The sequence below is a fragment of the Arvicanthis niloticus genome, chromosome 15 (assembly GCF_011762505.2).
Source record: "Arvicanthis niloticus isolate mArvNil1 chromosome 15, mArvNil1.pat.X, whole genome shotgun sequence".
NCBI classification, from domain to species: Eukaryota; Metazoa; Chordata; class Mammalia; order Rodentia; family Muridae; genus Arvicanthis; species Arvicanthis niloticus.
In genome coordinates this window covers 24,358,857-24,377,441 of record NC_047672.1, presented here as the reverse complement: position 1 = coordinate 24,377,441, position 18,585 = coordinate 24,358,857, and the positions used below count along the sequence as shown (strand labels likewise).

General features: G+C 37.6%; 1 protein-coding gene across 1 annotated transcript in view; it reads right to left on the bottom strand.

Annotated features, from left to right (window-relative positions):
* Positions 1–18,585, bottom strand: part of Kdm7a (lysine demethylase 7A) — a 64,270-nt gene that overhangs the window by 32,155 nt on the left and 13,530 nt on the right. Inside the window, exons 2-3 of the mRNA XM_034519262.2 lie at positions 7,936–8,021; positions 1,783–1,900 (exon numbers count right to left, since the gene is read on the bottom strand). Of these exons, the coding sequence (XP_034375153.1) occupies positions 1,783–1,900; positions 7,936–8,021 (204 nt within the window). The remainder of the gene's footprint in view (positions 1–1,782; positions 1,901–7,935; positions 8,022–18,585) is intronic.

The following is an 18,585-nucleotide window of genomic DNA, read 5'->3' as shown; positions in this document are numbered from 1 at the left end:
AACTTTCAAACTTTTAAAACTCTTAAAGTAAAATTCATGTTTAATTAATAAAATAATAGATCATACAGGAATGTAAAGTGTTAGATGTAATATAATAGTTATAGAGTGAGGCAAATTATGTATTCATATAAAAAGGTACTTATGATATATATCACAAAAGCAAACAGTATAATACCATTCACAACACAACCACATTTTTAAAGAATTATATACACACACACAAACATAAAAGTTTTGAAGTAAAAAAATATCTTGAAAGACTTACATTATGCCTTACATAGGGAATTATGAAAACCTATTCAATTTATTTTATATACTCTGTATATGTTACATCAACTATGTTTAATTCAGTAATTATTTTGCTATGGTTTAAATAATCAAAAGCTTATAGTTAGTTAAAAGGAACTCTTTAATTCACAGCAATAATAGTTTAGATATTTGTGATCCTATTTGTAACTCGGTCTCATCTGGGTTTACCTTAGCAGAAGAGCATATGAATTACTAAGGATCTTAATGCTACCTTTTGAGGGTCACAAATCTTTGAAATAAGTAAAAGCCATATTTCCCCTCCCTGAAAAATGTCTGCCCACACAGACACTAATTTGCATAGATGGTTTTGGGAGAACACAAAATATCTGAGACCTATAAATAGGCCCAGACTAAAAATCTATGGCTGTGTGAAATAAAAAGAAACAAAATAAAGCATTGTCCAGTAAAAAGGAAAACAAGCAAACTGGTAACTGATAGCTTGAAAACAAAATCCCACCACCACCACTACCCCAAGACAGGGTTTCTCTGTGTAGCAGCTGTGATTGTCCTGGAACTCTGTAGACCAGGATGGCCTCAAACTTACCTGCATCTACCTCCCAAGTGCTGGGATTAAAGGCATGAGCCACCAATCCTGGCCCAAGAACAAGACTCTTAATTCAACAAAAATCACCCGGAAATGCTGTTTCATATTTTTTCTGTCTCACCCAACTTGAGGGAGGCAAATGTGGATGGTGGATGGTTTTTTCATCATGATTCTGTTTAAGGACTAAAAGATGGTGAACAGAGCAGAGAAATAATAAAGATAGAGGAAAAATAGCAGGGTTTTTATTACAGAACATGAAAGAAAATTCTGTAATAGGCTGAAGGCGATACTGTGATTTAAACTTAAGTTGTGCTTGCTCTCTTTAACAAGCTGAGAGACACTCTTGTGTGAAAGCCTGTTGAGGTGATCTCTTTAAACAGGTGTCAGGCAGTGAGCGGGAAGTGATCTGAATTAGCATGATTAAACATTTTATAATGCTTTTTGACTCTCGTTTAGTTTAAACAACTCAAATATACTCCATTATTTTCCAGAATCAAAAAGCTCAGTCCTGATGCCATCAGAGGCTAAGCAATGACCACACATACTTCTGGTGGGTCCAGGGCCCAGACAGCCAATACAGTAATTTGAGAAAAACGGAGATGCAAAACAGGAAAAGGTCAGAAGAAAAACAGCAGTTGCATTACCAAAAGGAGTCAGAAACTTAGAACTGCTTCAAATCAGTATGTTTCAAATTCTGGGGATGAGTATTTTTGCAGTGTGCATACACATAGCAGAAGTTCCATGAACCTACGCCTAGTTACTCCTATGCCCTGGAATGTCCTGATATTTCCTTTACAGAAAAAAAAGGTGAAAAGCTAGCTGACACCAATGGCATGGTGCCACCAAAATTTGAAAAGACCACTTTAGATAATGCCACTTTATCAGCCAATGCTGTCAAATCTTGTTTACGCCAGAACAAGGTTCCATACCTTGGGAAGACTCGAGAACGTAGTTCTTTAACGAAGGCCCTAGTTCCAGCTTGCACAGGTTTGGAGCCGTCATCCACTTCTGTGTAGTCATGCCTGTGCCAGTTCCTCCTCTTCTTCACTGAATTTACAGAAAAAAAGAAACATGTTTGGTAACTGGCAATATTATGTACTGTCTAATTGTTATAGTCTACATAATCAGAAGTTGACAACTGTAGGCACAATGAAAACACTCAAGTGTTTTAATGCATTCCAAGTCCACAAAAGAAAATTTTACAAAAGCTAATGCTGTAATTATAATTTACAGAGGGTTTTAAAAGCCCAATCATTTCATTCAAAATAACTTAAAAATTAAATCAAAGAGTTTAAAGCAGCAAATGAAGTCTTTTATTTATCCACATTTAACAATGCTATAATGTTTCCTAATTATTTAAAATTAACTTTTATTAAAACATCAAGTAATACTATGATTAACCACATCATCCAAATTATCTACTCAGGATAAGGCATTTGATCACACATCAAACATCTATTCTAGCAGAACACCACTCTCTTTTTTGTAAAGCTTTAGTCTCCATATAAGCACATGTATACTGACACAAAGAACAGAGCAGAGTTCACCAAGACATATTAAAGCAAGGCATGGTAAGCATATAACCACACCCAGTTTATGAAGTGCTGGGGATCAAACTCTGGACTTCTTGCATGCTCTAAATTATTTCAAATGCTTTCCTTACCAAAAACCCAACACTGAATACACATCTAGTAACAGTCACAGAAATAACCAACAGATGGAAAAATCAGGGTTATTTATATATAAGACTCTAAAGATTCCCAAGTAACTTACTGTGACTAGATCTTCAATACAGAAAAGTTAAGTCCTACCCCACTCCACTTAAAATCAAGAAAACTCTTGAATTACAGTTGAATCTTGATAAGAAATTCCACTACGGTATCCTTTGTGTGTTATTTTTTTCTCATATGAAACCATTCATACACTGGCTAGAGAGATGGTTCAGCAGTTAAGAAAACTTACTGTGGGAGCATTAGAATTCAACTCCCATCACCTACATCAAGTGGATCTCTGATACCCTCTCCTGGCCTCCTCAGGCACCCACCCATATATGTGCACATATGAATACACGCACATAAAAAACACAGAAGTAAGAAGAAATCTTTAAAACCATTTCTACAATTCAAGGGCATCTTATTTTAAGTTTCCCTCTATCATAACACAGACATAAAACTTTTACTTTCATCTGGTATCACATTTTTATACTATTTTCTTTATGAATATTTTCTCCCTATTACATATTCAAAAGCAAATTAAAAACAGCCAACAACTTTAAGATGTAGATGTGCCATGTTTTAATTATTTTTTTATTCTTAAGCACAATGGTGGTTTGAATGAGAATGATTCCCAGAGGCTAATATATTTGAATACTTAGTCACTAGTTAGTGGACTGTTTGCAGGGATTAAGTGTGGCCTTTGGCCCCACCCCTCAGTGGCTGCAGCATTTGGGAGAATGAGCCACACATCACCTGGGCAGCACACTAGAGCTGGCCCTTGTGGCAGGCAGCATGGGCTGAGTGAAGCAGAGCTGGCCTTGCCCCTCATCTGGGCAAAGTGGAAGAACTGGCCCTAGTGATCTGGGCACAGGAGAGCTGGCAGACTGACCAACTCAGTTTCCACCCAAACCCAGATCCAGGGCTCTGAGTTGGCCTATACCAACATATACCCCATCTACGAATGGCTGGAGTGTATGAAGGGGCTAGTCCTACAGATGCAAAGCTGTATGATCTCTATGACAACAGATAGAATATCAAGAAGAGTCCTGAGGATCCAGTACTAATAGTGTAGCAAAAGCCAGAGGCTTCAAACCAGACCAATGACTCAATGCAATGAACATTTGTAAGTACAGCTGTTTGGACAAAAGGGTGTACTATGTGATACGCTGCAGCTTCCATGGCAAGATGGTTTTATTCTGTTTTGATTTCCCTTTTTTTATTTTTATTTTTTGTTTTCATTGGGGGGAAGTTGCAGGGGTGGAGTGGAGGGCAGCTATGAAGGGATGGGGCGATGAGCGGGATTGATTGGGGTAAATGATGTAAAATTCACAAAGAATCAAAACTTTAAAAAAAAAAAAAACTGGGGAAAAAAAAAAGTATGGCCTTGTTGGATGAGCTATATCACGGGGGGCAAGCTCTGAGGTTCCAAAAGAGTCTGCAATTCCCAGTGCATACTTGCTCTGCCTCATGGTTGTTTGTCAAGATGTGAGACCTCAGCTGTTCCTTTGCTCTGCCATCACAGGCTCTAACCCTTTTGAATCTATAAGCCAAATTAAACACTTAAGTTTAAAATTAAAATTAAAAACTTAAGTTGACTTGGCCATAGTGCTTCATCACAGCAACAAAAAAGTAATTAAGACAAGCACATCATTTGTTCTTAATCTTTCTCATTGCGGTTAAGAGTCGAGTACATAAATCTGTTTCTGTGATTAATTCCTCAAGATAAATGTCCAGAAATGCTAGAAGAAACTGAGACTAGCCTCCAGAGGCTCATATATTTAAAAGTTGGTCCCCAGTTGGTGGCTGTCTGGGATGGATTAGAAGGCATGGTGTCCTGTTGGAGGAGGTATGTTACTGGCAACCAGCTTGAGGTTTCAAGTCTCCCATCATTCCCAGTACACTATCTCTGCCTCCTGCTTGTAAATAGAAATATGAGCTCACCTGCTATTCCAGCCACCTGCCACCACAGCCATGCCTTCTCTCTGCATAATAAACTCTAACCCTCTGGACCCATAAGCCCAATTAAACTCCTTTTATAAGTTGCCATGGTCAAAGAATTTCATCACAGCAACAAAAAAAACCTAACACAAGCAGCATTATTTTAAGGATACCTATATACTGTAAAACTGCCTCGAGGAAAGTGGGCATAATTTTAGAAATCCTAACACACTTGCTAAACTGATTACACAGCCCATAATGGATCACTTGCACTCTGACTAAAGATGCTTCAGAGAGATGCTTCACATTCCTACCATACGCGTAGTAGCCTAGCTCGAGGCTATGTGCTCCTCAGGCATCATCGTTTACAAAACAACACAACAGGAAAGCTGTTTGCAAAGTGAACTAGAACATTGCTTTTTCCCTACTTCAACACAGTATGTCTCTCTAACATACTGTTGACATTCCTTGAACTCACTACACAGACCAAGATGCTCTTGAACTCACAGAGATCCACCTGCCTCTGCCTCCCAAGTGCTGGGGTTAAAGACATAGGCCACCATGCCCAGCTAGATGTTCTTTTTAAATTTTGTAGAGTACACTGATCAGTGAAGTGTACTTAATTTATGCCTTGATAGCTATGGGTTCAAACTACAGCTCTGACAAATAACTACATGAGATTTAATTAGGTAATTTACCTCACATTTCTTAAAATATTGTTGCACATATTGAAGGAGATAACATAGGTCAAGTACTACTCACTGCAGCACCCAGCATATAATAGCCTGATAAAATACTATTAACTTCCTTTAATGTGCTGATTAAGAGAAGCATGCAACTGTCCTATTTGACCAACAAGCTTGAAATATAAAATCACCACTACAACAGCTGAATGAATTTTATTTTAGAGGAAGCCAGTGAAGGAATAGTAAACTACTGTCACAGTAAAGTAGTAGTCACAGGGAAAGGGGAGAAATGTCTGCCTTGGTTGCATGTGCCTGAGGACTACACAGAGTATATATTCAAATGCTGAGCAGCTTTCTGCTTTAAAATAAGGTTCTTAAGAACTGCAAAACATAGTCTAATTCACCTTATTGTATATTATAATGTCTCAGTTATATCTATAATAAAGATATCTGGGATATTCTAACAGAAACAATAAACCCTGGATATCAAGAAACATTTCATAGCAGAGGGAAAGGAATTAAAAGAAATTACCCAGGTTGAAGTGGAGGGAGAAGTGAAGGAAAGGAGGGGCTGAATCTTAAATTAAGACAAAAGAGATTACTGCATCTTGGGCATCTTCCCACTGAGTACTCAAAGTTGGATGTTTGCCCAGAAGATGGCCAATGTCTGGTATGAAGGTCTTCAAAGAGAAGAGGGACTTTAAGGGCCAAGTAATAGGCAAGCATCTCTCTGAAGCATCTTTATTCAAAGTGGAAGTTGTGATCCATTATAGTCTGTGTAATCAATTTAGCAAGTGTGCTAGGATTTCTAAAAGATGACATCATATAGGAAAAATAGAGTGTATCCCTTGAAGTAGTACTGCCTCTTAGTAACTCAGTACTTCATATAAATAAAATTCAAATCATTTCATTTGGGGAATAGATAATTGAACTCTACACCAAAACTGATATAAAATTTAGTTCTGTTTCACCTGAAATAATAATTTTGTGTTATTTACTTCTTCCCAGTTTATTCTTGACCAAAACTTATATACAACATACTCAGTGCTACAAGCAAGATTCATGTAACAATTCTACAAGGCACATTAAATTAAAGGTTTATATTATAAAAACAGGTCACCTGTATTTGAAATAAACTATTCTCAAGTATTTCTACAGCTTAAATTCCTAGGTCTCTTATAAAGAACTTAAGAAAATTATTAATATTTCATACAAATGATCAGTCTATTTGTTACTAAGTTTCTTTTCATATAACAAAATTTCTACTTAGAACAGTATGAGGCAAAACTCTATATTCAAAACAAAGAGGCTGTAGATTACCTACCTCCTACCCATAGCTTATCTAAGTATCTGCAGTTAAAGATCCCTTCATGTTTTGTTCTGTATATTTTTGAGACAAGAGTCTCACTATGCAGCCCTGGCTGGCCTGTAACTCACTATGTAAGACCAGTCTGTCCTTGAACTCAAGATGATGTGTCTGCCTCTGCCTCCCAAGTATTGGAAAGGGAAGTTGGAGAGACAGGCTTTGATGATTTGGGTGCTGGAAATTGAAGTTTGAGCTTTAGCTTTTAATGGTTGTGCTATCTCTAGCCCTCCCAGTTTTAAAATAACAAAGTCTACAGTTTTCCTTTAATTTTGTGAACACAAAAAATATATTTTGCAGTCAAAAATTTATAAAACCATAACTATACTCCAAAGCCTTTTAAATATTTTCTCTCGCCAGCCTGGTCTACAGAGTGAGTTCCAGGACAGCCAGAGCTACACAGAGAAACCCTATCTTGAAAAACCAAAATAAATAAATAAATAAATAAATAAATAAATATTTTCTCTCATGTCAGTACACTGACATGTCAATTTAGTCTTTGGAACTATCTTTTTTATATGGTAAAAGACCATATAAAAATATTGTTTTGTTTCTAATGCTGGTATACTCTAGACTGGTGGATAAAAAGGATTCTTGCCTTTACCTTGTACTCTCCAAAAAGACTATCATCAGAGACCTGCTCTGGCCTTATCCTCCATACCTATCTTTCCATGGACCTGGGGTACAGAAGGGAGAAGTTTAAGAGATAAATCTTTGATATCCAAATTCAGTAGATGCATACAAAATTTCACCTATCAACACCCTGATTTTCTCCTAAATATTCAATGTGCATCTGCCCATTAGAGTCAAATCTTAATTCTGTATGCTGCTCCAAAAAGTTTCCAGAATCAGGTAAGCTTTTCTTTGACATGCTTTGTAAATTGAAAAGATGTACTTAAGTTTGGAAGCTCTACACAAGCAATTAAAAATGTTAGTATTTTTCTCCCTTATTCTTGTGGCATATTTAATTATTCAAAGGCTTACCTAGCTCTTGGGAGGCAGAGGCAGAAGAATCAAGAGTTTGGGGCTGCTAGCCATGCTTTTAATCCCAGCACTTGGGAGGCAGAGACAGGTGGGGTCTCTCTGAGTTTGAGGCTAGCCTGGTCTAGATAGAGTTCCAGGACAGCCAAGGCTACATAAAGAAACTCTGTCTTGAAAAACTACACACACACACACACACACACACACACACACACACACACACACAGAGTTTAGGGCCAGTATGAAGTGTATAAACAGATTGTCTCAAATTATTATTCTAAGTATTTTTTTTAAATCTTTCCTAAAGTTCTTAGGAGGTATTATATCATTAGAGTATCATAAAAGTACCATCTTGTACATGCTGTTTCGAACTCTTTTACTTAAGCATTTGGTACTTACTTAAGGAAGAGCCGTGTAGAACTGCACAGTTGGGGCAGTGATACAAGTCAATGTCAACAGCATGATGTTCTTCCACACCAACACAGCTACAATTAAGACAAATAACAAAACATGAATGAAAACGCTTTACTTAATTATATAATTGGAGTTGAGCTAAGAAATGTACAATAACTCAAATAGCAAATTTGAAACACAAGTATAAATGTTATTATCTTTTCCCTCCACACACTTGCTAATAACTATGGGGGAGAATACATCCAAATGTACAGGAAGCAGTTCACTTTCAGGTGCAGTAGAGACATCACAAATAACATAATTATAAGAATAAAACTTTCAAACACTATGTAAATGTCATTGTTCTGAAATTACTGCCAATAAGATGAGTCAAAAGGTAAGTCATAATGAGATTCTGAACATTATTTTCATCTTAACAATGAATGTACTACATAATGTAATTTGTAGTTTACAGAATTTCCAAATAGAAATATATGTCCTTAAATGACTGTGTTTGAAAGAGGAAGACTGGCATTACTGATCTAAGCATATATACTTCAAAAATGTTGCCAAAATATCAAAATAAACCCCAAGAACACAAGTTCCAACAAGATTTCAGTTACATTATACACAGAACTAGAAAAGGCAATCCTAAAATAATATGAAAACATAAAAACAACCCAAACCAGAAAAGAGTAATGCCGCGAATATCCTAATACCTAATCTCAACTCACACTACAGGGACACAGTAACATAAACAGCATGGTATTCCAACAAAAACAAATGGTGCTTGGAAAACTGGACATTCCCATGGAGAAGAAACTAGGTACCTATCCAGCACTCATCCGATATTGGTTATCCAGCATAAAATTCACTTCAAAGTGAACTAAAGATCATATTTTAAGACTTTAAAATTTGATACTGTTTAAGAAAAAATATATATATAGCACTAGAAACAGACACAAGCAAGGACTTTTTGAAAAGGCTTCTAATAGCAAAGAAAATAATCTCAAGAACTGACAAATGTTATTGCATGAAATTAAAAAGGAAAGAATCAGGGCTGGAGGATGTCTCAGCAGTTAAGACCACTGATGCTCTTCCAGAAAACCCATGTTTGATTCCCAGCACCTACATGGTGGCTTAAAACCATTAGTAACACCAGTTCCAGAGGACCTGTGCCCTCTTCTGATCTCCATGAGCACCACACACATACATGACACACATACATACATTCAGGCAACAATCATACACATTAAGAGAGAAAAATCAGTAGAGCAAAGATACAGTCTATAAAATGAGAAAAAAATCTTTGTCAACTATATATACAACAGGCAATTAATATCTAAAATCTATAAAGAGCTCTCAAAGTTAAATACAAAGAAATCAATAGAGTTCTCCAAAGAAATATAAATATGCATAAATATTTGAAAAATATTTAGCATCCATGGAATTGCAAATTTAAAATACACTAAGATGAGGAGCCTGCTCAACACTTAAGTGCACTTGCTGCTCTTGCAGAGTCTTCATTTAGTTCCCAACACCCACATGGTGGCTCACAACCATTTGAAACACCAGTTCCAGGGTATCTAATGTCCTCTTCCTATCCTGTAGGCACCTGGCATACATGTGGTACATATGTGTGTGTATACGTGTGTATATATGTATGTATACGCATACACACACACACACACACACACACACACACGCAAAATCCCAAGAACTGACAAATGCTACTGCATGAAATTAAAAAGGAAACCATCAGGGTTGGAGGGATGTCTCAGCAGTTAAGACCACTGATCCTCTTCCAGAAGACCAGAGTTTGATTCCCAAAAATAAATTTCCTTCTACATATAAATAAATCATTTTAAAAATTAAATTCTTCTGAAAATGACTGATAAATTTTGATTTAAACCCAATCAAAGAATGTGGAACCTGAAACAAGATGATTCTAAAACAAATGTGGAAATGAAAAAGGCCATGAGCCGGGTGGTGGTGGCACACACCTTTAATCCCAGCACTTGGGAGGCAGAGGCAGGCGGATTTCTGAGTTCGAGGCCAGCCTGGTCTACAGAGTGAGTTCCAGGACGGCCAGGACTACACAGAGAAACCCTGTCTCGAAAAACCAAAAAAAAAAAAAAAAAAAGAAAAAGGCCATGAATCCGCAAGATAGCCATGTATTCATAGAAGGAAAAACAAAGTCCTACTATATCTGAACATTTATTGTAAAGACCATTCAAAATAGATGTGTCAGTGTTCCCCAAGTGAAGATCCATATATACAGGGACACTTATGCATAAGGGTATGTAGAAGGGTCACTGCAGAGCAAACAAACAGGACAGACTTTTCAATGAAAGGTTCTAAAATACGTCTATATTTGCATGAGAAAAAAAAATCAGGTATGTTTTTACAATGTAACAATGAATCGTAGCTGCTGAGCATGACAGTACACATCTTTAACCCCAGCATTTGAGAGACAAAGGCAGAGACGGACTTCTGTGAGTCTGAAGTCAGCCTGGTCTAGATAGTGATACCCTACCTCAAAAAAAAAAAAAAAATTAATGCGATTATAACCTAAGTACAAAAATTATACAGAATAATACCGAAAAGTATGGTTTTGTGGTAGAAAGTTCATCTTAAAACAAGCAGCATCTATAAGAGGAGAAACTGGTCATTTCTGCCATATTAAAGTAACTTCTGTTCTTTAAACTACAATTTTATGAAAAAGTCAGAGTAAAGGACATTCCAATGAAGATACTCACCAGGGAAATTATACCCAAAATTTAATTATGTCCTCTAAGTCACTGAGAGAAAAGCTATGTGGTCAGTACAAATAGGAACAGCCATTTTAGAGAACAAAACACATGCAGTGTACACCACTGTACACCTACCTATATGCAAATAGCTAATCTACTTGTCATAGTCTCTAAACAATAAAATTAATTACAGTACAAGCTCATAATAGAATTCCATGGAGAAATAAATATTCAATGAAAAACTGCACCACTACACAATGAGCAAATTCTACAAATTAGGAGGCTGGAGAGATGGCTCAGCAGTTAGGAAGAGAACTACAGAGAACCACACATTAGTTCACAGCACCCATGTTAGACATGTCAAAACTTCTTATAACTACAGCTCCAGAGAACCCAAATGTCCTTTTCCACCCTCTATGGGCATGGCACTCAACATGTATAAACCTACATCCAACACACATCACTTTTTTTTTAATTCTACAAATCTAGTAAGTTTAAAATGAGAAAAACAAAGAAATAAAGATATGTCATCACACACACCTGTTAGCACAAAGGTGACTTCCACAATACTTAGGGAAAAAGAGAATCCAGGAATATTCCAATTAAGAATATTTAGGGAAAAACTTGACTATTGATTGTCAAAGACCCATGAGTTCCCTTCTGCAGCTTCTCACTATACCTCACCTTACTATCTGCTTTATTAGGATGCTGTGAGCTAGTGTGGCAATGCACGTCACCAATACGAGCACTAACACAGCTCAAGAAGGATCAGGAGTCTGAGATCCTCAGGACACAGTGAGTTCAACACCAACCTGGGTTACACTGAGACACTATCTCAAAGAAAAACAAAATTATATAATATATATTAAAACATAAGATATGCCAGTGATGTCTTCTAGTTCTGGCTAATTCTCATCAAGTAACAGAGTACATGTAAACACTTAGCAAATTTGGTAATTCAAAAATAGTCACTTTGGAGGCTGGAGAGACAGCAGGGGTTAAAAGCATTTGCTGCTCTTGCAAAGGATCCAGGTTTGGTCCCCAGAACCCATAGGGAAGCTTACACTTGTCTGTAACTCCACTTCTAGGGAATCTGACACCATCTTTCTCTGTGGGTACTACATAATGAATATAATACATTTATATATATGCAAGCAAAAACTAATATACCTAAAATTTTAAAAAAAATATATTTTTAAAATAGTAAATTTAATAAGTAAATAAACCTGAAGAGACCCATTTAAATGAGTCAAAATCTAATTTTAAATAAATTTAACATTAAAATTGAATGTTTCTCATCCAACATACTTCAGTTCTATCAAGCCTGTTCACTCCACCCTCCTTACTGCTCATTAGAAGAACTGGTAAGCTCTCTAACAAAGGTAGCAGGACTCTGGAGATGCGCAGCTCAAAAAACAACATTTTAGGACTTGTTTAATCTGGCACAAAACCTTTAGTCTCTTCTCCATTTATTTCTTTTTAAACTTTCCTTCCTATACAAGCTGTCACAATTTTTGTAACAACAGAAAATTCACTGTTTACTACACCACTGTATGTGTGTGTGTAGGGGGTGAGGGTCCTGTAGGGTGACAGTGTGACCTCTGCTGAATAGTTTCCATCAATGAACAATCTCACTGCCATTTGGTGAGTGCAACGGTGACAACTTTAGCACTTTCTATTGTCTTATCTTCTGAAATTGTTGCTTAGGTGGCCGGAAGGGGGGTCACAGGGAGTAGAGGAATGGACTCTTGATGAGAACAGAAGTGAATTAATAACTAACTAGGATTCACCAGGATCTGCCAAACATTTTTTCTACCTCTTGAATAATGCACCCATTTATAGTCGCTACTCTTGGAGCTAGAAGAGTGGGTGGTCAAATTCTTTTAAGAGCCCATTTAGTGGATTCCATTAGATTAAATTTCCTTCAAATCACCTTTCCATTTAGCACAAACTACCCATACCCTACCTCATCTTCAAAACTCAGAGCAAATTCTTCCTCCTGGATAGCGTAATCTTATTTTCTTTCACTTTTAAATCTAGAATCAGGTTAGGTCTTGGGACAGTTATGGGCATAACACAAACCAAATTCCACTGCTTCACAATTTCTCATAATATGAAATACTTTTCCTATGTCCAACAGCCAGGTTTATGTTCCCAATTGTCCCATGGCTTCCCAACCAGCTAAGAACATCTTCACTAATGATGATAAAAAAAAACAGAAGACAGTATAAAAGCAAACAACAAAGAAAGTGAGAGAAGAAATGGTAGGTGATTAAAAAATGAATTGTGATTAAAAAAAACAAACACTGTCTTAAAAGCTGAAAATATTGCTGACACAATCCCACTGATATTATTCCACGAGGAGTATGTGAAAACAGGATGACTCACGTTTTGATGTTTTACCTATTTGCTTGCTGAGCATAAAGACTGTGCTTGGTGTTTTGGCTATCCCTGTATGACACTGAGCACACAGACCAACCAATACAACTGGCAGTGGAACTTATTAATAAACTGTTCTCTGTGGAAATATTAATATCCATGAGAATGCTCCAAAGGAAAAAAAGAATTCCAAAGGACTACCCAGTTCCACTGGTTTCACTGCCCTGTGGCCATTCCATTAGCCATGCTACTTCTCAGGCTACTACTCCTCACTCCCATTTACCAATCTAGACCCTGACATGCGGGGCTTCTTTTCATGTATTTGGTCACAGTGAAGAGGAAAGTTAGTCATTAACAGAGACATGAATATTCAAGTATCTCTTACATATAGGTACTACAGTGAAAGATGTGTCATAAGAAATCTTTTGAAGAGGAGGGTTTTGGTATATTTTGCCACCTGCCCTCTGCCTTCTTCTGTCTAACCACCCCTACCCCGCCCCCACACCCTCCTGTAATAACAGAAAATAAAACAGCAACAGAGCCTGAAGATTAAAAATCCTTGTTTATAGCTGATTCTACTACATGATGCCTTTTTCATGCTGCTGGCTTCATATACTTAAGTACGGTTTGGTTTTTAATTTTTGGTTTTATGTAGCTGAGCATGTGCCCTGAACTCCTGATCCTACATTTATCAAGCTCTACCTAGGATCTGTGGGCAGGTGATGCAAGCTCAAGTCCCTCATGTATTTTTTTAGGATTGATTTATTTATTTTAGAAGTATGAATGTTTTGTCTGCATGTGTATCATGTGTGTGCAATACCTAAAGTCCAGAAGAGGGCATCAGATTTTCTAGGACTGGAATTACAGACAGTTGTGAGTGATAGGAAAAACCTCGGGTCCTCTGGAAGCGCAGTTAAGTGCTCTTAACTGCTGAGATACCTCTCTAGACCTTAATTTTTACTTTTATCCCTGAAGCTGGAGTTACTAATGGTTGTGGCTGCATAACCTTAAATGCTGAAAACCAAACTTGGGCCCTCTGCAAAAATAGTAAGTGCTCTTAACCTCTGAGCCATCTTCCCAACCCCTCCATCATATGTTTCTGACTGATGATGTCTACCTAATCACATCAAGGGGGAAAACACATAAAATTGTATATATACCTAGAAATCCACGAAATGCTTGGTGAGTATAACTCCTTGTAAAACTCAAGATTTAGGAAATTAACATTCAAAAAGAAGTGTTTCTAACCCTTATAACAATCAGACTGTGACTCCTAATACCCATAACCCATTGGAATCCCCTGTGGATCTTTTCTAATTGCTACTAAGCAGCCTTTCCAAAGAAGGAAGTTACATGAAGGAGTTACAAAGGAAGAGACATGAGAAGATCTCTCTGAAAAGCAACAAATACAGGTGCAGATAGTTAGTATATTATGTCGTCCCCCCCCCACACGTACGTGTGTGTGTGTGTGTGTGTGTGTGTGTGTGTGTGTGTGTGTGTGTGTTGCAATAAACTGGTTAACAGTTCTGAGGCATCTAGGAAAGAAAACCTAATGAATGTAAAATGGAAGAGAGGGATAACTGCAGCCTTCTGCACAGTCTTCTGCAACTGAAATATGCACTGTGCACTGCTTATTTCAAAAAAGGGAGGTGGGTGGGAAGATGGCTCAATCTGTAAAGTACTTAACATGCAAGCATGAGGACCAGAGTCTGACTCCCCAGAACCCACATTTACAAAAACAGCTAAGCTCCATGGCATACACTTTTAGTCCCAGTGCTGAAGGGTGAAAACAGTAACCCTGGGACTTCAATGGTCAGATAGTCTAGTTGAATTGGCAAGCTCCAGGTTCAGTGAGAGACCCTGTCTTAAAAAATAAGATAAAGAATGGTTAAGGATGATACGCAACATCAATCTCAGGCTTACACACACAGAGAGAAAACACATTCTTAAAACCCCACTGTCAATCTACAGGGGAAAGTTAATGGGTAGCCCAATAATCTTTATTTTTAACAAGTTCCCCAGGTGATTCTTTTGCAGCCAGCTTGGCAGAGAATGGCACTGGGGAACTATTAATCTAAACCCTACCAGAGAGGCTAGTACAATGTCGATTCACAACTACTTTCTATGAAAACTGTACTGCAATTATGCTTTAGGCTCCATACAGCTAGTAGTCATACATAATTCAGCATTTCCTATTCAGATCTATCTACACAGATCAGTCTCAAAGTCAATCCATACAAAATATTTATCAACTGACACAAAGCAGGAATGCTAAACAGAATAGGAGATGCTGTCTGAACTACTCTCCTAGATCTTGTTTAAATATGCATTGAGCTAGGTGTGGTGGCACATACCTTTGGTCTCAGCGCTCAGGGAGGCAGAGGCAGGCAGACTTCCCAGTCTTGACATTATTCTGGTCGGTTTATCAAGTTTCAGGCCAGCCAGAATTGCATAGCCTGTCTCTTAAAAAAAACAGAAGATACATTTTGCAAATATAAAAAGGGAAGTGAAGTAAAATGAGTATGAAGGGAAATTAAAAATTGACTGAATTTTCTTTCTGGATCTTTTTTTCTGAAATGTTCATACTTTTGCTGATGAAATGAGATCTAACTTTTTATCTATCTATCTATCTATCTATCTATCTATCTATCTATCTATCTATCTATTTTGAGACAGGGTCTCAGTGTGTAGCCTATGTAGACCAAGCTGGTCTTAAACCACATATTTGCCTGCCTCTGGAATTAAAGGTGTGAGCTCCCATCTAATTTTTTTTTTCAGGTGTGGCTCCAAGTTTAGAAACAAAATGTTCCTACTCATTACATATTTATGTAAAAATTCATTTATTATGTTTCCTTTTGTGTACCTCCAATTGTCAATATATTATCTTGGTTTTCCAAAATATTGTTAATAAAAAGAATACTGCTAAATAGATTATAAGTAGAAAGAACTAGGGTGATTGTTATTATTTTCGGCATTTATTTATTTATTGGTTTTGATTTGAAACAAGGTCTTACTATTATAGCCCTGGCTAGCCCGAACTTTGTCTCAAACACTAAGAGACCCAACTACCTCTGCCTCACAATGACTGTAATGGAAAGGCCAGTGCCACCAGGCCCAGCTCTTCCCCACTACTGAGACAATGTCCTACACCAGGCTGGACTCAAACTCCTCCAGTTCATCCTCTTGACTGCTGGGGATTACAGGCATGAACCACCATATCTGGCCATAAATAGATTTTTAAAAATAAACCACAGCCATTAGAAATGTTTCAGTCCAGTTGCAATTTCCTTTCTATTGAGTATAGAGTAGTATACTATTGAGTATAGAAAGAACAGCTATATTTTTTAGAACTGATACCTTCATGAAGTTTAATATACACAAAGCTAAGAGACAAAACCCTGAAATAAAACAGAGCAAGTAAAAGACTTTTCTAAGACAGTTTGTGATTCGGTCAGCTACAAAGTATAGGAGTCAACTAAAGAAGACCAACTCGTCTTTCTGCTAACCTTTCTGATGGATAAGGAACAGCCCCTCAAGGCATGTTTCCTAAAAGAAATGGCTGAGCTAGGCAAAAGCATTCATGGGTGAATTTTCTGTTAGGACAGCAACTAAGGTAACACTTTACCCTGAATAAGAAAATACCTGAAGCATGCTTTTCCATTCTAGAAGAAGGTTAAATCAGAATAGGGTTTGGAACATAGAAATCTTGACATAATTCATAATAAATATTCCTATATGGAATTTCACATATGCCAGAAAATAAAAGTGTTCATCAACAACAGAAAGACTGGTACTAACTGTCCAGCAAACATATGAAGGTTCTATTTCAAAACACAAAAGTCATGTTAAGATATAAAGCATACAATGTATACGAAAGGAGGACTTTTTTTACTTAGTTATATACTGAAGCCACTTAAAGCTTTCTCAAAGTCTACTGGGTAATTGTTAATTTCCACTAGAGGGCAAATGTAAGAATATGGGCAGTCCAGGTTTTGCATGGAGGCTGTGGTGGTTAATCTTCATTGTCTACTTGACAGGAATGTGGAATCACCCAGGATACATGTTTCTGGGTGTGTCCGAGGGCATTTCTAGGGAAAATTAACAAAGAAAGAGCCACTTTCAAAGATGGTGGCCCCTTCCAATAGGTGCCCTAATCTAAATAAAGAGAGCCAAGGAGAATGCAGTGACATTGGCCTGTCTTCACTTTTTCCAAGTACCTATCATCACTACTGTCATCCTTCATTTTCATCAGACTCTAGCTTCCTTGGTCTTCCAAACTGCTTAAATACTAGACTCTCTAGAGAAAGAACTTGTAGGCCTCCAGCCCCAGAATGGGTCTGCTGAGACACCCAGTTTTGTGAGCTGAATAATGACTTGGTTCTCTGTGCCTTCTGCATGCAGAAAGTTGTTGCTAGACTCCCCAGCCCCTATTGTGTTAGCCAATCAAATAAGTCCCCTTTAATAACATAGTTACATTCTATTGGTTCTGGTCCCTCTAGAGAACCCTGCCTAATACTGTAGGACAAGATCATAAAAATAACCATGTAGGACCAGCAAGCTAGCTCAGGGGGCAAAAAGTGCTTGTTTCACAAGCCTGTCACTCAAATCTGATCCCCAGAACCCATGTGTGAAAAGTTAAATTTCAGCAACCTGCATCTGTAATGCCACCAACCCTACAGTAAAACTGAAGGTAGAAACAGGAGAACTGTCCAAAAGCTCAAGTCTCCACAAGATGGAAGCCAAGAACCAAATCCCAAAAATTGTCCTCTGACCTCCTCACACATGCTGTGATATGCGGGCTCTTGTGCCCACATAACCTCATAAGCAGAACTATGCAAAGCTATCTTAATACTCAATGGTGGAAACTGCAATTATTTCATGACCTTTATAAATGTATCAAAACATTAAAAATGCATGAGTGCATGGTGCTGCTCTCCAACTCAGGTTCCACTGGATCTGGAAGCTGCTACCTCCAAGAACTGCCTGCAAGAATGGCAAAGTTTGGGTGTCCTCTTTTCTCAAAATAATTTAACTTTTTTAAAAAATGCTCATATTGTTGCTTATACAGAACAATGATAAAACTAACGTATCTTCATATACTAGGAGTTAAACCAGTGTTCCAAGTGTGCCTTCACTAAATGACTCTGGCTTCATCTGGAGTCCTTCCATAGTAAGCAGCATCAGGGTGATTTTCTGTTACTCCAATTAACACCCAATTTGACTTCACTTCCATGGGCATGGCTCCCCCCAGCCCCGCCTCACCTTTATTGTAGTATCATCTTAACTGAGTGCTTTTCTCTTTCTATTATCCAAGTTAGCAATATCTCACTTGTGCTTCTTACTCGGAGACATGGAGGCAGCATATGGACACTTGCTATCCATGTGAACTGAAGAACAGACGCATGTCTCTTGCTTATGAAGTGACTGTAAATGTGAACACTAAAGAGCTGGAAGCAAAGTCTAGTCATAGGAAATATATCATGGTGACTGCCATTGGAATCCTAGAGGGAGGGCTAGTGTTATT